The following is a 23,575-nucleotide window of genomic DNA, read 5'->3' as shown; positions in this document are numbered from 1 at the left end:
CCCGCTAGGGCCGAGCAGCATAGCGCCCCCTGCCGGGCGGGAGGACCCGCGCACGCGCAGCACCGACCCCCAATTCCACCCAACCCCCCCTCCCCATCCCGCACATTTTGTATTTATTTATTTATTTCATTTTTCCGTTTTTATTTAAAAAAACCCAAAACGAGCCAGGCCCGGGGAAGGAGGGAGGGGCACAGACTGCGGGGGGGAGGGTGGGGTTTGGGGGGGCTTCCCCCTCCCCTCGTGGCCAAGAGGTCAGGGGGGGCCGCACCCCAATTTGGGGGGGAGGGCAGAGCTGGGGCAAGGTTAAAACATCTCCGGGCAGAGCCCCCCCCCTCCCCCCGCGGTAAAAATCCCCCCCCAAAGAAAAGGGGGATCCCCTAAAAAGGGGGTGACCCCCCCAAAGAGTGGGGTGCCCCCACCCCGAGTGTGCCCCAGAGAGAGGGGACCCCCCAAAAGGAGGGGTGACCCCCTCAGAGTGTGGGATCCCCCCCAAAAAGAGGGGTGATCCCCCAAAAGAGAGGGGGGGACCCCCTAAAAGAGGGGTCCCCCACAAGGAGAAGCCGCCCCAAAAGAGGGGTGAGACACCCCCAAAGGAGAAATGACACCCCCAAAGAGAAGCCCCCCCAAATAAGGGGTGGGACCCCCCCAAAAGAGAGGTAATGCCTCAAAAGAGGGGGGTCCCCTACAGAAGTGCCCCTCCCCCCAAAAGAGAGACTCCTCAAAGAAGGGTGGGACCCCAAAATAGGGGTGGGACCCCCCAGAGAGAGGTGGGAGCCCCAAAGAGGGGTGGGAGAAATGAGACCCCCCCCAAAATAGAGATGAGACCCCCTCAAAGTGAGGTGGGACCCCTCAAACAACAGCAGGAACCCCCCCCAAATTCGAGGTGGGCCCCTAAAGAGAGGCGAGACCCCCCCCCAAATAGGGACAGCACCACCTCAAAGAGAGGTGGGACCCCCCAAAACCACGGGGTGGGACCCCCCAAAGTCTCTGTGTGCAGCAGCAGGGGGGGGAGGGAGGAGCCCTCCCGGATCCCAGGGGGTCCCCACGGGTCTGGGGGCGCCCCCCTGGATTTGGGGGGGGTCTCAGGCCGGGAAGGGCTCCGGGGGGGGCTCCTCGTCCTGGAAGTGGCTGCGCTGCAGCAGCTTCACGTGGTACTCGTAGATCTTGAGCGCGGGGCCCAGGCGGATGGAGAGACCCGTGAGCACATCGGCCCTCTGCATCAGCAACAGCGACTTGCCATCGATCTCCTGGGGACAGGGGACACAGGGACATCAGGGACATCATTGGGGACATCATTGGGGACAGCCATGGGACAGCCATGGGACAGCCATGGGACATGGGGACATCACTGGGGACATGGGGATACAGAGCCCCGTGAGGACATCGGCCCTCTGCATCAGCAACAGCGACTTCCCGTCGATCTCCTGGGGACAGGGGACACAGGGACATCATTAGGGACATCTTTGGCTTCAGCCATGGGACAGCCATGGGACATGGGGACACAGAGCCCTGTGAGCACATCGGCCCTCTGCATCAGCAACAGCGACTTGCCGTCAATCTCCTGGGGACAGGGGACACAGGGACATCAGGGACATCATTGGGGACATCATTGGGGACAGCCAGGGGACACAGGGACATCACTGGGGACATGGGGATACAGAGCCCCGTGAGGACATCAGCCCTCTGCATCAGCAACAGCGACTTCCCGTCAATCTCCTGGGGACAGGGGACATGGGGACATCAGGGACATCATAGGGGACAGCCATGGGACATCACTGGGGACACAGAGCCCCATGAGCACATCGGCCCTCTGCATCAGCAACAGCGACTTCCCATCGATCTCCTGGGGACAGGGGAGACAGCGACATCATTGGGGACATCTTTGGGGACAGCCATGGGACAGCCATGGGACATGGGGACATCACTGGGGACATGGGGACACAGAGCCCCGTGAGCACATCGGCCCTCTGCATCAGCAACAGCGACTTCCCGTCCATCTCCTGGGGATTGGGGACACTGGGGACAGCCATGGGGACACTGGGGACAGCCATGGGGACATCAGGGACAGAAGCTGGAGCAGCCCCAGGCGATGGAGCAGGGTGGGGTGAGGAGGGGGAGTCACCTATGGGGGAAATGGCATTTGGGGACACCTGCAGGGACACAGGGACAGTGGGGACAGACCTGGGGACACCTTGGGGACAGTGCAGGGTCAGAGGGGGACACCTCCCGGGACACCTTGGGGACACCCCCAGGGACACCTGGGAGCAGCAGGACAGGGCAGGGATGGGCACAGCGGAATTTTGCAGGAAGGGGGGAATTCTTGGGGACACCCACGGTGACAGAGGGAGCCCTGGGGACACTGAGGGGACACTGAGGGGACACTGGGTGCCAGGGGTCCCCACCTGCTCCTGGAAGGCCCCAGCCTGCTCAGGGAAGCCGGCCTCGGTGAAATACTCGACCACGTCCCGCACTGACCAGTCCACCGGATCCACGGCCTTGTCCTTGCGCCCGGCCCTGGGGACAAGGGACACAGGGACACCGGCATGGGGACATGGGGACACTGGCATGGGGACACCGGCATGGGGACACCGGCATGGGGACACAGGACACCGACACGGGGACACAGGGACATCAGGGACATGGTCACCAGGATGGGGACACTGTGGGGACATGGTCACTGGGACACCGGAAAGGACAGGGGGACACCAGGACATTGTCACTGGGACACTGCGGGGGACAGGAGGACACCAGAGGGGACAGGGGGACACACAGACATAGTCACTGGAATGGGGACACCGTGGGGACACGGTCACAGCAACAGGGGCGTGACACAGGGACGGGGTCACAGTGACAGGGGACAGCCAGGAGGATGTGGACACAACGGGCATGGGGACAGCAGGACACTGGCTGGGACACAGCGGGGACACAGGTGACACAGAGAGGACACAGAGGGACATGACGGGACACAGAGGGGCACAAGGGGACACAAAGGGACACAGAGGGGACACAGAGGGGACACAGAGGGGACACCGGCCCCTGACTCACGTGCAGCTGAACGGGGCCCCCTCGGTGGCCTGGGGGCCCGGCCGGCCTGGGGACAGCGGCACCGAGGGCTCTGCCCCGGCCAGCGCCGGGGACACTGCGGGGACAGAGAGGGGACAGAGAAATGGGACAGGGACGGGTTAGAGAGGGGACAGGGAGAGACAGGGAGAGGGGACAGGGAGAGGGGACAGGGAGAGGGGACAGGGACAGGGAGGGGTCACCAAGGGGTCACTCCTGGGGCAGCCCCAATGACCCCCAGCCCAGACTGACCCAGCGCCCCCAAACTGCCCCCTCACCCCAAAACTGCCCCTAGCACCCCCAAACTGCCCCCTCATCCCAAATTCCCCCCTCAACCCAAACTCCCCCCTTCCCCCCACACTCCCCTCCCTTATACCTGCTCTGTCGGGCTGCCCAAACGCCCCCTCCTTTTTGAGGGGGGCCATGTGCTGGCAGCCCCCCTCCCCCGGGGCGCAGGCCTTGGCCTGGGGGGGCCGCTCGGGGGGCGGCTGCCCCGGGGGGCGCAGGGGGGGCCCCCCTCGACCCTCCCCGTTCAGCTGCCGGGGGGGCCCAGCGTCCTCCGAGGCCTCCGAGCCCGTCCCGTCCTCGTCTTCCTCGTCCTCATCCTCCTCCTCCTCCTCCTCCTCCCGTGCCGAGGCCTCGCTGCTGCTGCAGGGGGGCTGGGAAGGGAGGGGGGGTCCCCATAAGGGCGGCGTTAATGTCACCCCACAGAGAACCCCAAAAAAGTGACACCAAAATTGGAGGCCCCCCAATAAAACGGGGGATCCAAAGCTGCACCCACCTCCACCCCCCAAAAAAAAAAAAAAAATTCAGAGCAGCCTCAGTCCTGAAAGCCACCTCCCCCCCAATCCCAAATCCCCCCAAAATGAACCCCAAAAGTCCTGCAGGGCTCCCCCCCAAACCCAGCACCCCCCAATTCTGCTCTCCCCACAATATGTCCTGGGGTTCCCCCAACCTCCCACCTCACCCCCAAATCCAGTCCTGGCTCTTGGTGGCCCCAAAAGCCCCTCAGGTCCCCTAAACTCGCTGCCCACCCCCCCCTCCCAAGTCCTTTTGGGGGTCCCCAACTTCACTTTGAGATCTTTGCTGTCGCCTCAGGGTTCCCCCCAATCCCCTCAAGGGTCTCCTAAAGGCTGCCCCCAACTCCCCCAGCCCCCTCAAATCCCCTCAGGGACCCTCCCCAAATCCCTTCAGCCCCCCAGACCCCTTTCTCTGTGTCCCTTTCGTGTCCCCACCAAATCTTCAGGGATCCCTTCAGGACCCTCGGACACCCCCAAACTCCCCCCTAGAGCCCCCCACAGTCTCCTCCCTGCCCTCAGGGTCCCCTCAGACCCCCGATCCCCTCAGGGTCTTGGTGCCCCCTCACGACCCCAAAAACTTTTCCACATCCCCTCATAGGACACCCCCGTCCCCCTCAGGGCTCTGCCCCGGTGCCCCCTCAGGACCCCCGAAATTTTCCCCAATGTCCTCTCACAGGACCTCCGATCCCCTCAGGGCTCTCCCCCTTTCTGCACCCTCCATCCTGTCAGGATCCCCTCAGGGCCTTGGTGCCCCCTCACGACCCCCAAAAATTTACCACGTCCCCTCACAGGACCCCCCCGTCCCCCTCAGGGCTCTGCCCCGGTGCCCCCTCACGATCCTTGGACCTTTCCCCAGTGTCCCCTCACAGGACCCCGCCGATCCCCTCAGGGCTCTGCCCCCGGTGTCCCCTCACGATCGCCGGGCCCCTCCGTTCCCCTCAGCCTCCCCCAAGACTCCCGGCCCTTCCCGCGCTCCCCCTCACGGCCCTCGGACCCCTCAGGGCCCCCTCACGACCCCCGGATCCGCCTGTTCCACTCATGTCTCGTCCCCCTCACGACCCCCGGACCCCTCCCCAGTGTCCCCTCACGACCCCCGGACCCCTCCCCAGCGTCCCCTCACGACCACCACCCCTCCCCGGCGCGCCATTCCCCGCTCTCCCTCACGGCCCTCGGACCCCGCTGGGCCCCCGGTGCCCCCTCACGCCCCCCGCACCCCCCTTCAGTGTCCCCTCAGCCCCCTCCTCACCTTCCGCGCCCTCCCCGCCGCCGCTCTCCCGCGCTCCCCGCGGGCCGTGGCGATGGCGCCCAGCCGGGTGCGCTCCGGCCGGGCCCCGCCGCCCGCTCCGCCGCCGCCGCCCGCCCCGGCGGCCGCCCCGGCCGCTCCCCCTGCGCCGCCGGGCGCGGCCGAGCCCTGCAGGCGGCCGCGGGTGAGGCGGCCGTCGCCGCCGAGCAGCCGCGCGGTGTCGCGGAGGCTGACGGGCGGCGGGCGGCGAGCGGGCGGCGGCGGGCGGCGCGGCGGCTGCACGCGGGCGGCGTTGCGGTACGAGATGCTGCCCTTGTAGGAGACGCGGAGCACGGCGCGCTGCTGGATCAGCTTCTCCAGCTCGGCACGGGTGCGCTCGGGCTCGGGGCCGTGCCGCCGCCGCACCATGCGGCAGATGCGCTCCAGGTCCGGCCGCGCCTTGCGCGAACGCAGCGAGTCGATGGTGTCCAGGATCCACTCCTGGTACCGCGGGGCCTGCTCGGGGCCCGGCGGCGGCGGCGGCGGCACCGCCATGGCCGCCCCCCCCCCCCGCGGCACCGCCGGCCCCCCCCGTCCCGCGCCCCTTCCTCCTCCTCCTCCTCCGCCCCCGCTCCGCCCGCGCGCGCCCGCTCGGAGGAGGAGCCGCGGCCGCCGCGCGCGCGCGCCTCGGGGTGGAGCCCGCCCCGCGCGGCCGCGCCCACGGCAAAGCCACGCCCAGAGTGGAGCTCAGACCACGCCCAGCCACAGCTCAGACCACGCCCAGCCCACCTAAGCCACGCCCAGAACGAAGCTCAGACCACGCCTACCATGCACTAAGCCACACCCACCGCGAAGCTGAAACCACGCCCGACGCACGAAGCCACGCCCACACGGACGCCAAGACCACGCCCAAACTGCGATAACCCACGCCCACATCAAAGCTCTCCCAGTCGCTATTAAGCCACGCCCATCTGGATAAGCCACGCCTAGATCTAAAAGGCCACGCCCCCTGTCCCGTGAGACCACACCCCCTGTGATAGGCCACGCCCACTGCTGGATCCCCGCTCCCCCAATTGCAAGGACCCCCTGAGCCCATGGAGCCCTCCCAAAACCATGGAGTCACCCCAAATCCATTGGTGGCACCCCAAACCCATGGAGGCCCCCCAAACCCATTGGTGTCACCCCAAACCCATGAGGTCACCCCGAACCCATGGAGCCCCCCAAAACGCGTGGGATCACCCCAAATCCATGGCACCAACCCAAACCCATGGGGTCACTACAAACTCATGGAGCCCCCCCAAACCCATTGGGGTCACCCCAAACCCATTGGGATCACCCCAAACCCACTGGAGCCACCCCAAACCCATGGAGCCCCCCAAATCCATGGGACCACCCCAAACCCATGGAGCTCCCCCAAATCCATGGGACCACCCCAAACCCATTAAGTCCCCCCCACCCATTGGGGTGACCCCCCATTCCAGTGGCCCCTACACCCGAGTTCCCCCCTGAACCAGGGACACCCCAAATCCATGGAGTCACCCCAAATCATTGGTGTCACCCCGAACCCATGACACCCCCCAAACCCATTGGTGTCACCCCAAACCCGTGGAGCCCCCCCAAACCCATGGGGTCACCCCAAACCCAGTGGTGTCACCCCAAACCTATTGGGGAGCCCCCCCAAATCCATGGGGTCACCCCAAACCCATGGGGTCACCCCCAAAATCATGAACGCCCCCCCAACCCATTGGAATCCCCCCAAATTTATGGTGCCCCCCACCCCTAGGACCTCCCCAAATCCAAAGGGCCCCTCCCAAATCTCTGGGTCACCAAACCCATCGGGGTCTCCCCCAAATCTATGGGAACCCCCATTTTGGGAGCACCCCAAAATTTCCAAAGGGGATTTTTGAACCCAAACTTTATTGATTTGGCTCCAACTCATTTCCAAAGGAGCCTTGGGGGGTTTTGGGGACTGGTTTTGGGGACCCCCCTCCTGGCTTTGGGGCACAAAATGGGGAGGGGCTTCCACCGGGGGGGTTAAAATGGGGGGGGAGGGTCACTGCTCTGGGACACTCCAAAACCCCAAAAATGGGGTCACAGCCCTGGGACCCCCAGAAACCCCCAAAACCCCAAAATAGGGGGTCACAGCCCTAGGAAAACCCCAAAAATGGGGGGGTCACCACCCTGAGACACCCCAAAAACCCCAAAAAGGGGGCGGGGGGGTTCATTTGATCTCAAGTTCCAGGTGTCCATTCAGGATTCCAGGTGTGCATTTTTGGAGTCCAGATGTATTTTGGATTCCAGGTGTGCATTTTTTGGGTCCAGCTGTGCATTTCAGGTACCCCCAGGTGTTATTTTGAGGTCCAGCTGTTATGTTGGAGTCCAGCTGTGCATTTTGGGTCCCCCCAGGTGTCATTTTGGGGTCCAGGTGTTATTTTGGGGTCCAGCTGTGCATTTCAGGTACCCCCAGGTGTCATTTTGAGGTCCAGCTGTGCCTTTTTCAGGTATCCCCAGGAGTTATTTTGGGGTCCAGGTGTTATTTTGGGGTCCAGCTGTGCATTTCAGGTACCCCCAGGTGTTATTTTGGGGTCCAGCTGTGCCTTTTTCGGGTCCCCCCAGGTCCTGCCAGCTCTGTTCCAGGTCCTTGAAGCTCAGCACGATCTGTGGGGGGGAAGAAAAATCCCAAAAAACCTCCAAATCCCCTCAAAACTCCCCCAAATCCCCTCCCCCATGAGACCCCCAACCCCCCCAGAGATTCCTAAATCCCCACCGAGACCCCAAAACCGCCCCAGGACCCCCCAAAACCTCCCAGAGACCCCAAACGCCCCCAGAGACCCCCTCCAAACCCACCTGGGACCCAAAATCTCTCAGGGCTCTCCCAAAAGTCCCCAAGGAACCTCCAAGACTCCCCTAGGACACCCCAAAGGGACAGGGGACACCCCAAAAGGGACAGGGGACACCTCACAGGGACAGGGGACACCCCAAAGGGACAGGGGACACATCAAAGGGGACAGGGGACATCCCAAAAGGGACAGGGGAGACCCCAAAGGGATAGGGGACACCTCAAAGGGGACAGAGGACACCTCAAAGGGACAGGGACACCCCAAATCACAGAGCCCCACCCCCCCAAAGCTGACTGGGGACCCCCAAAGGAACCCCGAGGAACAGGAAGGGACAGCGGGGGACCCCAAAAGGGACAAAGGCCACCCCCCATCCCCCCCGGCCCCCCCTCACCGTGTCCGGAGCTGTCACCGCGAGATGTCCCCAAGGTGGGGAAGGGGCTCCCAGTACGGCCCAGTCAGACCAGTGACCCTTCCCCGCTCCGAACGGGGGAAACTGAGGCAGGACGGACCCCCCCCAAATAAAGGGGACCCCCTAAAGGCCTCGGGGGGACAAGGAGGGACCTTTAGGGGGTCCCTCTGCCCCTCCCCCAATCAAGGCTCGCTCTGGGGTGGTCCCTCCCCGTTTTTGTGCTTTTGCTCCTGGGGGGGCTCCCCCCGGCCCTGGCACCCCCCGTAGCGGAGGAGGCGCCCCAAAAGCAGCGCCCAGAGCAGCGCCTGCAGCCACAGCTGGAACGGGGGGTCCCAGCCCCAGCCAGGACCCCCGGGGGACATCCCCGCTGTGCCCTCGCTGTCCCCCGGTACCGCCCGTGACACCCCGGCTTTTGTCCCCGAGCCCCCGGGGAATGGGGAGGGGTCGGGCCTGACCCGGCCACGCCCCCCGGGCCCCCCCAAATCCATCCCAAACTCCCGCGGGACCACGCCCTACTGAGGCCACGCCCCTTTCCCAGCGGGCCACGCCCCGTCCCCATAGCAACGGCGCCTTGGCACCGCCCCCTGGTGATAGCCACGCCCACATTACCATAGCAACCCAGCACGCCCCTGCCCAGCCCCATGATGACCCCGCGCGCCTCCTGTCGCTGTGGCAACGCCCCACCCAGGCCACGCCCACTGGCGGAACGCGCCCGATGGGTTCCAATGGCACAGCCAGGCCACGCCCCTCCCAGGCCACACCCCCACGCGTTCCCATGGCAACCTCGCCCCTTTCCCACGCTCCGCTCCCGGTGGGGAGGGGGTGACAGCCCGGGGGGGCTGGGGGACCCCAGCCCTTTCCCTCCCCCGCCTCCTCTCCCGCCCTTTGCCCTCCCCTTCCCTCGGAGCCCCCCGGTCCTCACCTGTGTTTTCCTCCCGCTCAGCCTCCATCACCGCATTCGGTTACGCCGATATCGCGACATCCCTGTGTTTTGCTCACCGTTCTCCAGCTTTCCCACTTCCCGCTATGCCACGATCCCGGTGTAAATCCCGGTGCCTATCGCGATATCCCGACATCCCCCTCTCCTTTCTCCCGCTGCGTTTCCCCTCACGGGCGCACGGCTCCCGCGGGCCCCGCCCCTCACCCGCTCCCGCCGCTCATTGGCTGTGCCGCGCAGCCGCCGCTTCTCATTGGTCAGTGCTGCCCGAGTCCCACCTCGGCCATTTTTCATTGGTCAGCTCTGCCCATATCCCACCCCCTATCACTTCTCATTGGTCAATCCTGCCTGAGTCCCACCCTTCGCCACTTCTCATTGGTCACCGCTGCCATCAGTCCCACCTCCGCCGCTCCTCATTGGCCAACGCTGCCAACCGGGGCTGGTTAATTAACCCCCTTAATTAAACTAATGGGGCCCAGTCCCCCCAATAATCCCTGCTCTGTCCTCTGTGCCTGTCAATGAATCCACCCTCCCCTCCTACCCCCGTTCAATTAACGAGCGCCTGTTTAATTACCCCAGCTCATTAGCATATGTTAATATATGGCTGGTGGTAGCAATTAGCAGGGCTCCCGCTGCTCTTAATTACTCATTATCTGGGATGGGCCTGCCTGTTAATTGGCTTAAGGAGCCTCCCATCCGCCCAGGTCAGCTCATTAACCTTTCTCATTAAGTCTTTTTCATTAACATTCTCGTTAATGCTCCCCCTAATTAAGCACCCTCATTGGCACCTACCTCATTAGCCCCTCCCTCATTAACACTCTCATCAATGAAGCTCACTCCTGCCCCGCCTGTCTTTGTTAAGCCCCTCATTAGCACCCCCTTAATGAAGACCCTGATTAACGCCCCCTCATTAGCGCCCCCGCTGCAGTCCCGGCGGTGACCGCGGGGGGGCGATGGAGGGAGGGGATGGGGGGGAGGGGCAGGGACCCAAAGGGGACAGTGGGGGAGGGGCAGGGACCACAGTGGGGGACAGTGACGGAGGGGGAGGGGTCCCACAGTTCCAACAGTGACCGGGGGGGGGCAACATTGTTGGGGTGGGGGATGGGGAGGGGTCCCTGCAGTTCTAGCAGTGACCAAGGTGGGGCGCTGTTGGAGTGGGGAATGGGTGGGGGATGGGTGGGGGATGGGGAGGGGTCCCTGCAGTCCCGGCGGTGAGCAGAGGGGGCGCTGTTGGGGTGGGGGATGGGGGGGGGGGGGATGGGGAGGGATCTCTGTAGTGCCGGCGGTGACCGAGGGGGGCGCTGTTGGGGTGGGGGATGGGGAGGGGTCCCCGCAGTCCCGGCGGTGACCGGAGGGGGCGCTGTTGGGGTGGGGGGGATGGGGAGGGGTCCCTGCAGTTCCAGCAATGACCAGGGGAGGCGCTGTTGGGACGGGGGATGAGTGGGGGATGGGGAGGGGTCCCGCAGTCCCGGCGGTGACCGGAGGGGGCGCTGTTGGGGTGGGGGATGGGTGGGGGATGGGGAGGGGTCCCCGCAGTCCCGGCGGTGACTGGAGGGGGCGCTGTTGGGGTGGGGGGATGGGGAGGGGTCCCGCAGTCCCGGCGGTGACCGAGGGGGGCGCTGTTGGGGTGGGGGATGGGTGGGGGATGGGGAGGGGTCCCGCAGTCCCGGCGGCCGCCGCCGGGGGGAGCCCGCGGGCGCGGGGCGGTCCGGGGGGGGTCGCGCCGCGATCGCCGCATGGAGCTGAACCCGCAGGTCCGGGGGGGTCCGGGGGGGTCCGGGGGGGCCCGGGGAGGGTCCTGGGTGGGGCAGGGGGGGTTGGGGGGGTCTGGGGGAGCGGCTCGCTCAGATCGGGGGGGTCGGGGGGATGGAGGAGCCGCCCCCGCAGGTGCGGAGGGGCTGGGGGGGGATGGGGGGGGCGCTGGTGAATTTGGGGGGGGGTCGTGAAAAGGCGGGGGGGTAAAATGGGGGGAGGGTTTGGAATGGGGGGTCGCGCAAACCTGGGGTGGGTCCTGCGGGGGAGGGAGGGTGGGGGCTGTGCAGAATGGGGGGGGCCGTGGGAATTGGGGGGTCCTGTCGCGATAAAAAAAGGGGGGGGGCTGTGAAAAGCGGGGGAGGCTCGCGATGTCTCCCAGGGGGGGCTGGGGGTGACATTCGAGGGGGGCTGGGGGGGGTCGGGGAACAGGGCGGGGGCCGAGGGATAAAGAGGGGGGTGGGAACAGGGCGGGGGCCGGGAATTGAGGGGGGGGGGGGTTGAAAAGAGGAGTGCGGCCCCTCCCGACCCCCCCCACCCCAATTTGGGACCCCCCTGGGGGTTGTTACCCCCTCCCCCCCTCCCCCGCGGGGAAACTGAGGCAGGGTGGGGGTGGGGACCCCCCCGAGGTGGTTTTTTTGGGGGGGGCCGCCCCCGCCTCAGTTTCCCCAAGGGGGGGTGGATTTGTGGCGGGGGGGGGCTATGTCGGCGCGTGGAGCATTATGGGATGGCGCTGCGCCCCCCCCATCATTCTGGGGTGGGGGGGGGGGTGATGGGGGGATTCTCCCACAATGCACCGCGGCGCCGTCGCCCCTGGCAACCCGGGGCTGAGCTTCCCATAATGCACCGCGGCCGCATCGGCCCCTGCGCGGGGTGAGGGGGGGAACTGGGGAGGGGGGGGCTGGGGGGGAATTGGGGGGGCTGGGGGCGATCATCGGCTGTGACCCCCCCCCGGGGGGGGGGAGGGGGCTCCGATCCTGGCGGGATTTTGGGGGAGCAGAGGGTCCGGGGGTGGGGGAGGGGGGGACAGAACGTCAGGGCCCCCCGGATTTGGGGAGGGGGGCCTGGACACCCCCCTCGATTTGAGGGTGGGGTTGGAATTTGAGGAGGGGGACAGAGGATGGGGGGGTCAGGACAGCGCGGTCCCCCCTCCCCATAAATTAATTTAATTCATCAATTTAACCCCCCTCATTAACCCCCCCCCAATTAACTACAGGGTCCCCCCCACAATTTTGGGGACCCCCTCCCGTAACTCCTCCCTCCCCCATTTTTGTGTCCCCCCCAGCTCGGAGCCCCCCGGTGAGGTTGGGGGGTCCCCGCGCCCCTCCCCCGCCATGGCGCGCCCCTCCCCCCGCCCCGTCCCGGCGCTGCTCCTGCTCCTCCTCCTCACCTCGGCCACCCACGGTAAGGGAGGGGGGAGGGGCGGGGGGGGAGGGGTCAGGACCCCCCGGGGGGGGGCAGGGGAGGGGGGGAAGGGCTCGGGAATGACCCTAGGGACACCCAGGGGTGGGTGAGGGGTGTGTAAAGGTATCCTGATGGGTGTTTAACACCCCAGGGGTGTGTGAGGGGAGTCTGACAGGTGTGCAAGGGGTGCACAACACCCAGGGATGCCCAGGGGTGTGCAAGGGGTGTGTGAGGGTGTGCAACAGCCCAGGGGTGTGCAAGGGCAGTGTGAGAGCTGTGCAAGCGTGTGCAAGAGCTCAGAGGGGCCTTTGGGTGTGCAAAAGGAGTGTGCAAGGGCTCAGAACAGCCCAGGGGTGAGCAAGGGGTGTGCAAAGGGAGCCTGACAGGTGTGCAAGGGTGTGGGTGTGTGAGAGAGGTGTGAAAGGGCTCAGAACATCCCAGGGGTGTGTAAGGCGTGTGTAAAGGGATCCTGATGGGTGTGCAACACCCAGGTGTGCCTGTGGGTGTGCAGGGGCAGTGTGAGAGGTGTGCAAGGGTGTGCAACAGCCCAGAGGGGCCTTTGGATGTGTAAGGGTGTGCAATACCCCAGGGATGTGCAGGGGGAGTGTAAAGGGATCCTGATGTGTGTGCAACACCCCAGGGATGTGTAAGGTGTGTGTAAAGGGATCCTGAAGGGTGTGCAACACCCAGGTGTGCCTGTGGGTGTGCAAGGGGTGTGTAAGGGGTGTGTGAGAGGTGTGCAACAGCCCAGAGGGGTGTAAGGGGTGTGTAAAGAGATCCTGACAGCTGTGCAACATACCAGGGGTGTGTAAGAGGAGCCTGACAGGTGTGCAAGGCTCCAGAGGAGCCTGTGGATGTGCAAGGGATGTGTAAGACGTGTGTAAAGGGATCCTCATGGTTGTGCAACATCCCAGAGGTGTGCAAGGGGTGTGCAAAGGGACCCTGACAGGTGTGCAAGGGAGTGTGTGAGAGCTGTGCAAGGGTGTGCAACAGCCCAGAGGTGTGTTAGGGGAGTCTGACAGGTGTGCAAGGCTCCAGTCGTGCCCAGGGGTGTGCGAGGGGTGTGCAAAGGCAGCCTGACGGGTGTGCAAGGGTGTGTGTGTGTGTGACAGGTGTGCAAGTGCTCAGAACAGCCCAGGGATGCCCCGGGGCAGTGTGAGGTGTGTGAGGTTACACGGGCGCCTGTTGGTGTGCAAAGGGTGTGCAAGGGGTGTGTGAGGGTGTGCAACAGCCCAGAGGGGCCGTTGGGTGTGCAAAAGGAGAGTGCAAGGGCTGAGAACATCCCAGGGGTGTGCAGGGGCAGGATGAGAGGGGTGTGAGGCTCCACAGGTGCCCAGGGGTGTGCAAAGGGTGTGTGAGAGGTGTGCACGGGCAACCTGACAGGTGTGCGAGGGTGTGCAACACCCCAGGGGTGTGTAAGGGGTGTGTAAAGGGATCCTGATGGGTGTGCAACACCCCAGGGGTGTGTAAGGGGTGTGTAAAGGGAGTGTGACAGATGTGCAACAACCCAGGAGTGTGCAAGAGCAGTGTCAGAGGTGTTCAAGTCTCCACAGGTCTCCAGGGGTGTGCAAAGGGTGTGCAAGGGGTATGTGAGGGTGTGCAACAGCCCAGGGGTGTGCAAGGGGGAGTGTGAGAGCTGTGCAAGGGTGTGCAACAGCCCAGAGGGGCCTTTGGGTGTGCAAGGGGTGTGTAACAACCCAGGGATGTATAAGGTGTGTGTAAAGGAATCCTGACGGGTGTGCAACAGCCTGCAGGTGCCCAGGGGTGTGCAAGGGAGGTGTGAGATGTGTGCAACACCCCAGGGGTGTGTAAGTGGAGTCTGTCAGGTGTGCAAGGCTACACAAGTGCCCAGGGGCATGAAAGGGATGTGCAAGGGCAGGGTCAGAGATGTTCAAGGCTCCACAGGTCTCCAGGGGTGTGCAAAGGGTGTGTGAGAGGTGTGCACGGGCAACCTGACAGGTGTGCAAGATGTGCAACAGCCCAGGGGTGTGTAAGGTGTGTGTAAAGGGATCCTGATGGGTGTGCAACAGCCCACAGGTGCTCAGGACTGTGCAAGGGCTCAGAGCACCCCACAGGTGTCCGTGTGTGTGTGAGGGGTGTGCAAGAGGAGTGGGAGAGGTGTAGGAGGGTGTGCAACAGCCCAGAGGGGCCTTTGGGTGTGCAAGGGGCGTGTGAGATGTGTGCAACACCCCAGGAGTGTGTAAAAGGAGTGTAACAGGTGTGCAACAGCCCAGGGGTGTGTAGGGTCTGTGTAAAGGGATCCTGATGGGTGTGCAACACCCAGGCGTGCCTGTAGGTGTGCAGGAGCAGTGTAAGAGGTGTGCAAGGGTGTGCAACAGCCCAGAGGGGCCTTTGGATGTGCAAGGGGCGTGCAAGGGCTCAGAACAGCCCAGGGGTGTGCAGGGGGAGTGTAAAGGGATCCTGATGTGTGTGCAACACCCCAGGGTTGTGTAAGGGGTGTGTAAAGGAATCATGAAGGGTGTGCAACACGCAGGTGTCCCCGTGGGTGTGCAAGGGGCGTGTAAGGGGTGTGTGAGAGGTGTGCAACAGCCCAGAGGTGTGTAAGGTTTGTGTAAAGGGATCCTCATGGTTGTGCAACACCCCAGGGATGTGCAAGGGGTGTGCAAAGGGGCCCTCACAGGTGTGCAAGGGAGTGTGTGGTGGAGAGGTGTGCAAGGGCTCAGAACACCCCAGGGGTGTGCAAGGGGCAGTGTCAGAGGTGTTCAAGGCTCCACAGGTGCCCAGGGGTGTGCAAAGGGTGTGCAAGGTGTGCAACACCCAGGGAGGTGTAAGGGCTGTGCAGGGGGAGTGTGGCAGGTGTGAGAGGGGTTTGTAAGGCGCGTGTAAAGGGATCCTGAGAGGTGTGCAACACCCAGGTGTGCCCAGGGGTGTGCAAGGGCAGTGTGAGAGCTGTGCAAGCGTGTGCAACAGCTCAGAGGGGCCTTTGGGTGTGCAAAAGGAGAGTGCAAGGGCTCAGAACAGCCCACGGGTGTGCAAAGGTTGTGCAAAGGGAGCCTGACGGGTGTGCAACAGTCCAGGGGTGTGTAAGGTGTGTGTAAAGGGATCCTGACAGGTGTGCAACAGCCCAGGGGTACCCAGGAGTGTGCAAGGGGGGTGTGAGATGTGTACAACACACCAGGAGTGTGTAAGGTGTGTAAAGGGATCCTGAGGATGTGCAACACCCAGGGGTGTGTAAGGTGTGTGTAAAGGGAGTGTGACAGGTGTGCAACACCCAGGGGTATGTAAGGTGTGTGTAAAGGGATCCTGAGAGGTGTGCAACACCCAGGGGTGTGCAAGGGGCAGTGTCAGAGGTGTTCAAGACTCCACAGGTGCCCAGGAGTGTGCAAAGGGTGTGCAAAAGGGGTGTGCACCCAGGGAGGTGTAAAGGCTGTGCAGTGGAGTGTGACAGGTGTGAGGGGGTGTGTGAGAGAAGTGCAACACCCCAGGGATGTGTGGGGTGTGTGTAAAGGGATCCTGAGAGGTGTGCAACACCCAGGGGTGTGTAAGATGTGTGTAAAGGGATCCTGAGAGGTGTGCAACAGCCCAGAGGGGCCTTTGGGTGTGCAAAAGGAGTGAGCAAGGGCTGAGAACATCCCAGGGCTGTGCAAGGGGTGTGCAAAGGTGTGCAGCTCCCCAGATGAGCCCTTGGGTGTGCAAGGGGTGTGTAAGGTCTTGGAATAGTCCCAGGTGTGTCCAGGGTGTGTAAGGGGTGTGTGAGAGGTGTGCGAGGGTGTGCAAGGGGTTGTGACAGGTGTGCGAGGCTCCAGATGTGCCATGGGGTCTTCAAAGAGTGTGCACAGATGTGTAACTGGTGTGCAACAGCCCAGGGATGTGTAACAGGTGTGTAAGGAGAGTGTAACAGGTGTGCAACAGCCCAGGGACGTGTAACAGGTGTGTAAGGAGAGTGTAACAGGTGTGCAACAGCCCAGGGACGTGTAACGGGTGTGTAAGGAGAGTGTAACAGGTGAGCAATAGCCCAGGGATGTGTAAGGGGTGTGTGAGAGGAGTGTGAGGGTGTGCAACAGCCCAGAGGGGCCCAGGGGTGTGTAACAGGTGTGTAAGGACTGTGTAAGGACTGTGTAGGGACTGTGTAAGGGGTGTGTAATGGGTGTGTAATTGGTGTGTAAGGGCTGTGTAATGGGTGTGTAATTGGTGTGTAAGGGCAGTGTAAGGGCTGTATAAAGAGTGTGTAAGGGCTGTGTAAGGGGTGTATAAGGAGTGTGTAATGGGTGTGTAAGGCCTGGGCTCAGCTTTTGAGGTCACCCAGAATTTGGGATTTGGGCAATTCCGTATTTGGGATGTCCCGGATTTGGAGTTTGGGAGATCTGGACAGGTCCGGGAATGGGAGATCCTGGACTGGGGGGATCTGGGATCAGGGATATCCCGGATTGGGGGAGGATGTGGGATCAGGGAGATCCCAGATTTGGGGGGATCTGGGATCAGGGAGATCCCAGACTGGGGGGATCTGGGATCAGGGAGATCCTGGATTAGGGGGATCTGGGATCAGGGAGATCCTGGATTAGGGGGATCTGGGATCAGGGATATCCTGGATTTCATGGGGGCACAGGATGTGGGATCTGGGGGATCTGAGATTTTGGGAAGACAGGATCATGGAGAACCTGGATTTTTGGGGGGACACAGGATCTGTAATTTGGGAGATCCCGGATTTTTTGGGGGACACAGGATCTGTAACTGGGGAGATCCCGGATTTTTTGGGGACACGGAGTCTGGGTTCGGGGAGATCCTGCGTTTGGGGGGGGACACAAGATGTGGGATTTGCGATATCCAGATTTTGGGGGGATCTGGGATCAGAGAGATCCTGGGTCTTGGGGGATCTGGGATCAGGGAGATCCTGGATTGGGGGGATCTGGAATCAGGGAGATCCTTGGTCTGGGGGGATCTGGGATCAGGGAGATCCTGTATTGGGGGGATCTGGGATCTGGGAGATTCTGGGTCTGGGGGAATCTGGGATCAGGGATATCCTGGGTCTTGGGGGATCTGGAATCAGGGAGATCCTTGGTCTGGGGGGATCTGGGATCAGGGAGATCCTGGATTTGGGAGGATCAGGGAGATCCTGGATTTCATGGGGGCACAGGATGTGGCATCTGGGAGATCTGGGATTTTGGGGACACAGGATCACGGAGGGCCCAGATTTTTGGGGGACCCTGGATGTGGGATCGCGGAGATCCTGGATTTTTTGTGGGACACAGGGTCTGTAACTGGGGAGATCCTGGATTTTTTGGGGACACAGGATCTGTAACTGGGGAGATCCCAGATTTTTTGGGGACATGGGGTCTGAGTTCAGGGAGATCCTGAATTTGGGGGGACACAGGATGTGGGATTTGGGATATCCCGGATTATGGGGGGATCTGGGATCAGGGAGATCCAGGATTTTGGGGGGATGTGGGATCTGGGATGTGGAAGATCCCAGGTTTTGGGGACTGGATTTTAGGATTGTGTTTGGCATTGGCAGATCCCCGTGTCTGGAATTGGGGTCCCAGGTGTTTGGGATCGAGGACTGCGGATTTTGGGGGTTTGAGTGTCAGGCTTTAGGGGATTCCTGCATTCTGGGAGACCCAAACATCCCAGGTGTCCAGGATTTGGGGGATCCAGGTGTTTGGGATTTGGGATCCCAAATGTTCAGAATTTGGGGGATCCAGGTGTTTGGGATTTGGGATCCCAAATGTTCAGAATTTGGGGTTCCAGGTGTTTGGAATTTGGGATCCCAAATGTTCAGAATTTGGGGGATCCAGGTGTTTGGGATTTGGGATCCCAAATGTTCAGAATTTGGGGTTCCAGGTGTTTGGGATTTGAGATCCCAAATGTTCAGAATTTGGGGTTCCAGGTGTTTGGGATTTGAGATCCCAAATGTTCAGAATTTGGGGTTCCAGGTGTTTGGGATTTGGGGCCGGGGGGTGCCCAGGGTCCCTGATTTGGGGTTTGGGGCCCAGCTGAGCAGGGCACAGGGGTGGAGGTGCAGGAACTCAGTTTGGGGGTGCAGGGACCCATTTGGGGTTCCCTGACCCATTTTGGGGTTCCTTGACCCTATTTTGGGGTTCCCCCAGCCCCGCAGGACTGTTCTGGGGTCTCCCCTCCGTCCCGGCCCATTGGGATCTGGGGTGAGGGCACCCCTGGGATTTTGGGGGTGCTGAGATGCAGATTTGGGGTTCCCTGACCCCATTTGGGATTCTGTGCCCCCAGGGCTGATCCGGGGCGCTCTCCCGTTCGGGCTGGCACAGTGGGAGCTGGCGTATGAGGGGTACCTGCTGGAGCTGTGGGGTTTTGGGGGACCCCGGGTGTTTTGGGGTTCCATTATGCTATTTTGGGGTTCTGTGCCCCCAGGGCTGATCCAGGGCACTCTCTGGGGCACAGCAGGATCTGGTGTTCAGGAATTGGGGAACCCTGCGTGTTTTGGGGTTTCCTGACCCCGTTTGGGGTTCTCTGAACCCATTTGGGATTCCCTGACCCCATTTTGGGGCTTCCCCAGGTCTGATCTGGGGTGCTCTCCTGTTTGTGCTGGCACAGCAGGATCTGGTGTTCAAGAATTGGGGAACCCTGGGTGTTTTGGGGTTCCCTGTCCCTGTTTGGGGTTCCCTGATCCTATTTTGGGGTTCTATGCCCCCAGGGCTGATCCAGGGCACTCTCCCATTTGGGCTGGTGCGCTGGGAGCTGGCGTGTGAGAGGTACCCGCTGGAACTGTGGAGTTTTGGGATACCCCGGGTGTTTTGGGGTTCCCTGACCCTGTTTGGGGCTCCCACAGGGCTGATCTGGGGTGCTCTCCCGTTCGGGCTGGCACAGCAGAATCTGCTATTCAGGAATTGGGATACCCCGTGTGTTTTGTTGTTCCCTGACCCTGTTTGGGGCTCCCACAGGGCTGATCTGGGGTGCTCTCCCGTTCGGGCTGGCACAGCAGAATCTGCTATTCAGGAATTGGGGTACCTCGGGTGTTTTGGGGTTCCCTGACCCCATTTGAGATACCCCGGCTGTTTTGGGGTTCCATGATGCTATTTTGGGGTTCCTTGACCCCGTTTAAGTTTCCCTGACCATATTTTGGGGTTCTGTGCCCCCAGGGCTGATCCGGGGCGCTCTCCCGTTCGGGCTGGCACAACAGGATCTGATGTTCAGGAATTGGGGTGCCCCGGGTGTTTTGGGGTTCCATGACCCCATTTGGGTTTCCCTGACCCCATTTTGGATTCCCTGATCCTATTTTGGGGTTCTGTACCCCCAGGGCTGATCCGGGGCACTCTCCCATTCGGGCTGGCACGTTGGGAGCTGGTTTGGAGGGATTGGGATGCCCTGGGATTTTTGGGGTTCCCTGACCCCATTTGAGGTTCCCTGATCCCATTTGGGGTTCTGTGCCCCCAGGGCTGATCCAGGGCGCTCTTTGGGGCACAGCAGGATCTGGTGTTCAGGAACTGGGGAACCCTGGGTGTTTTGGGGTACCCCGGGTGTTTTGGGGTTCCATGGTCCCATTTGGGATTCCCTGACCCCGTTTTGGGTTCTGTGCCCCCAGGGCTGATCTGGGGCACTCTGCTGTTCGGGCTGGTGGGAGTTGGTTTAGTGGGGTTGAGGTACCCCGGCCGTTTTGGGATGCCCCAAGTGTTTTGGGGTTCCCTGATCCCATTTTGGGGTTCTTTGCCCCCAGGGCTGATCCGGGGCGCTCTCCCATTTGGGCTGGAGCACCGGGAGCTGGCATGTGAGGGGTACCCGCTGGAACTCTGGGGTTTTGGGGAATCCCGGGTGTTTTGGGGTTCCATGGTCCCATTTGGGATTCCCTGACCCCATTCGAACTGGCACGCTGGGAACTGGTTTGGAGGGATTGGGATGCCCTGGGATTTTTGGGGTTCCCTGATCCCGTTTGGGGTTCCCTGATCCCATTTGGGGTTCCCTGCCCCTATTTTGGGGTTCTGTGCCCCCTGTGCCCCCAGGGCTGATCCGGGGCACTCTCCCATTTGGGCTGGCATGGCGGGAGCTGGTTTGGAGGGATTGGGATGCCCTGGAATTTTTGGGGTTCCCTGACCCCGTTTTGGGGTTCCCTGACCCGATTTGGGGTTCCCTGACCCCATTTTGGGTTCCCCCAGGGCTGATCCGGGGCGCTCTCCCGTTTGGGCTGGCGCGCCGGGAGCTGACGTGTGAGGGGTACCCGCTGGAGCTGTGGGGTTTTGGGATACCCCAGGTATTTTGGGGTTCCCTGACCCCATTTGGGGTACCCCAGCTGTTTTGGGGTTCCATGATGCTATTTTGGGGTTCTGTGCCCCCAGGGCTGATCCGGGGCGCTCTCCCGTTCGGGCTGGCGCGCCGGGAGCTGGCGTGTGAGGGGTACCCGCTGGAGCTGCGCTGCCCCGGCAGCGACGTCGTGCTCGTGGCCGACGCCAACTACGGCCGGACCGACGACAAAATCTGCGACGCCGACCCCGGGCAGATGGCGAACGTGCAGTGCTACCTGCCCCAGGCACACCCCATCATGGCCCAGAGGTGACACTGGGGACACTGGGGACACTGGGGACACTGGGAGGGACTGGGGGCAATGGGGACGTCAGGGACAATGGGGACATTGGGGCACATGGGGACACTGGGGACATCAGGGACACTGAGGGGACTTTGGGGACATCGGGGATGTTGGGGGACATTGGGGACATGCTGGTGATGGGGCACAATGGGTGTTTGGACATGGACACAGGCAGGGGACATAGGGACAGGGACATTGGGGACATTGTGGGGACACAGGGACAGCACTGGGACATTGGGGACATTGTGGGGCACTGGGGACCTGGCCCTGCGCGTGATGGCACAGAGGGGACGTGGGAAGGACACGGTGACACAGGGGGACATGGGGACATGCAGAAGGCTGGGGACACCTTGGGGACACCTTCAGGACACCTTGGGGACATGGGGACATGGGGACAGGCTGGAGCTGAGCAGATGCACAGCAGGGTGGGGCATATTGGGGACGTGGGGACGTAGGGGGTGAGGGGACACAGGGACATGTGGGGTGAGGGGACACGTGGGGGGTGGCCCTGGGGACAGCATGGGGACAGCACCGGGGTGGCACAGCTCGAGGACATCCCCGTGTCCCCACACTGGGCACTGTCCCCCTCAAGGACATCAGTGGTGACACCAGAGTCCTGTGTCCCCAAATGTCCTGTCCCGTGTCCCCACTGTCCCTCATGTCCACTGTGTCCTGTGTGTCCCCACTATCCTGCTGTCCCCTGTCTCTCCATGTCCCCACGTGTCCCCTCGTGTCCCCTGTTGTCCCCTGTGTCCTTGCTGTCCCCCTGTGTCCCTGTTGTCCCCTCATGTCCCCTGCTGTCCCCCGTGTGCCCTCACTGTCTCCACGTCCCTTCAGGTCCCCCTGTGTCTGTGTCCCCTCCTGTCCCATGTCCCTCTGTGTCCCCCCAGTGTCTCCACGTCCCCGTGTCTGTGTCCCTGAGGTGTCCCCCTATGTCCTCCACTGTCCCCCATGTCCCTGCAGTGTCCCCATGTCTCTGTGTCCCTGCCGTGTCCCCATGTCCCCACCATGTCCCCGCCATGTCCCCCCCGTGTCCCTGACTGTCCCCTGTCCCCGCAGGTGCAATAACCGCACTCAGTGCGTGGTGGTCGCCGGCTCCGACGCCTTCCCCGACCCCTGCCCGGGCACCTACAAATACCTGGAGGTGCAGTACGACTGCGTGCCCTACAGTGAGTGCCCCCAGCCCTGCCCCACAGATCCTGCCCCACAGATCCCGTCCTGCCCCATAAATCCCGTCCTGCCCCATAAATCCCGTCCTGCCCATAGATCCTGTCCCAGCACCTACAGACACCTGGAGGTGCCGCACGGCTGCGCGCCCTTCATTGAGCGCTGCCCCACAGATCCTGCCCTGCCCCACAGCCCCTGTTCTGTGCCACAGCTGTGCCCACAGACCCTGCCCTACAGACCCTGCCCCACAGCACCCAGAGGTGCACCTGGGCACTCCTGCCCCACAGCCCCCATGGAACCCCACGGGGATCCCACGGTGCCCCCCAAGTCCTGCCCCGCAGCACCCGTGGAACCCCACAGGGACCCCCCAGTCCCACCCCACAGCACCCAAGGGGACCCCCCAGGACCCCCAACCCCACCCAGGCACCTTTGGAGGGGGGGAAATGGGTTGGGATTTGGGGGGGGGTCTCATGGAGCCCCCAGATTTTTTTTTGGGGGGTTGTGCCCCCCCTGGGGTCCCCCTGTGTCGCGTTTGTTCCCCCCCAGGCCGTCCCCAGTTCCGGACCCCCCTGTGACCCCCGACCCCCCTTGGGGGGCTCTGTGTGACCCAGGGGTCCCGGGGGGGGTTGGGGTGACCCCGTCTCTCCCCAGGCGCCGTCGCGGGACCCCCAAACCCCCCCGGCCCCTCCCCCAGCTTTGCTTTGCAGCCGCCGCCGGAGCCGCCCCAGGAACGGCCGGACAGGGCCGGACAGGGCCGGACACGGCACCGGCGCCGGGACCCGCCTCGGGCACACGGCAGGGACAGGGACACGGGAACGGGGGAAAAACAGGGAAAAAGGGGGGGAAAAACACAGAAATCACAGCAAAACCACACAGAAATCACAGCAAAACCACACAGAAATCACAGCAAAACTCACAGCAAAATCACACAGAAATCACAGCAAAAACACACAGAAATGAGAGCAAAAACACAGCAAAAATCACAGAAAAAATCACAGCAAAAACACAGAAATCACAGCAAAAACACACAGAAATCACAGCAAAAACACAGCAAAACCATGCAAAAATCACAGTAAAAACACAGAAATCACAGCAAAAACACAGAAATCACAGCAAAACCACACAGAAATCACAGCAAAATCACACAGAAATCACAGCAAAACCACACAGAAATGAGAGCAAAAACACAGCAAAATTCACAGCAAAAACACACAGAAATCACAGCAAAATTCACAGCAAAAACATACAGAAATCACAGCAAAAACACACAGAAATCACAGCAAAAACACACAGAAATCACAGCAAAATTCACAGCAAAAACACACAGAAATCACAGCAAAAATCACAGCAAAAACGCACAGAAATCACAGCAAAAACACACAGAAATCACAGCAAAAACACAGCAAAACCATGCAAAAATCACAGTAAAAACACAGAAATCACAGCAAAAACACAGAAATCACAGCAAAACCACA

At 62.3% G+C, this 23,575-nt stretch overlaps 2 protein-coding genes and 1 long non-coding RNA gene across 5 annotated transcripts in view; 1 reads left to right on the top strand and 2 right to left on the bottom strand.

The window, feature by feature from the left end:
- Positions 1-290: 290 nt before the first annotated feature.
- LOC117009479 (atherin-like) lies at positions 291-5,637 on the bottom strand. Its single transcript, XM_033083708.1, has 5 exons — positions 5,139-5,637; positions 3,437-3,841; positions 3,046-3,139; positions 2,403-2,514; positions 291-1,247 (listed from the first exon to the last, which is right to left on the bottom strand). Exons 1-5 carry the CDS (start codon positions 5,635-5,637, stop codon positions 1,083-1,085), a joined length of 1,275 nt encoding a protein of 424 aa, XP_032939599.1. The 3' UTR covers positions 291-1,082.
- A 2,049-nt stretch (positions 5,638-7,686) lies between these two features.
- LOC117009524 lies at positions 7,687-9,486 on the bottom strand. 3 transcript variants are annotated; one of them, XR_004420493.1, is made up of 3 exons: positions 9,254-9,486; positions 8,314-8,462; positions 7,687-7,740 (listed from the first exon to the last, which is right to left on the bottom strand). It is a non-coding gene; the product is annotated as an uncharacterized LOC117009524 (long non-coding RNA). The 3 variants fall into 3 exon arrangements; XR_004420492.1 differs by having other exon boundaries at positions 8,314-8,454; positions 9,254-9,485; XR_006163137.1 differs by having other exon boundaries at positions 8,314-8,415; positions 9,254-9,485.
- Positions 9,487-12,339: 2,853 nt separating this feature from the next.
- ADGRL1 (adhesion G protein-coupled receptor L1) overlaps positions 12,340-23,575 on the top strand; it is a gene marked incomplete at its 3' end in the record, with an annotated part of 53,136 nt that continues 41,900 nt past the window's right edge. The window contains exons 1-3 of the mRNA XM_033083707.1: positions 12,340-12,424; positions 20,686-20,899; positions 21,993-22,102. Coding sequence (XP_032939598.1) covers positions 12,355-12,424; positions 20,686-20,899; positions 21,993-22,102 — 394 coding nt within the window. The remainder of the gene's footprint in view (positions 12,425-20,685; positions 20,900-21,992; positions 22,103-23,575) is intronic.

This window comes from Catharus ustulatus, chromosome 33 (assembly GCF_009819885.2).
Source record: "Catharus ustulatus isolate bCatUst1 chromosome 33, bCatUst1.pri.v2, whole genome shotgun sequence".
In the NCBI taxonomy this organism is placed as follows: Eukaryota; Metazoa; Chordata; class Aves; order Passeriformes; family Turdidae; genus Catharus; species Catharus ustulatus.
Note: the sequence above shows the minus strand (reverse complement) of the source record. Positions and strands in the feature narration are given on the sequence as shown.

What these genes read in the sequence shown, in the direction of transcription:
- LOC117009479 (XM_033083708.1), bottom strand. Translation starts at nt 5,637, where the DNA reads ATGGCGGTGCCGCCGCCGCCGCCGCCGGGCCCCGAGCAGGCCCCGCGG. An exon ending in CGCCACGGCCCGCGGGGAGC is followed by an intron (nt 3,842 to 5,138) that starts GCGGGAGAGCGG and finishes TGGGGGGTGGAG; the next exon opens with GTGGGTGCAGCTTTGGATCC. An exon ending in CTGGGGCCTTCCAGGAGCAG is followed by an intron (nt 1,248 to 2,402) that starts GTGGGGACCCCT and finishes CCCTGTCCCCAG; the next exon opens with GAGATCGATGGCAAGTCGCT.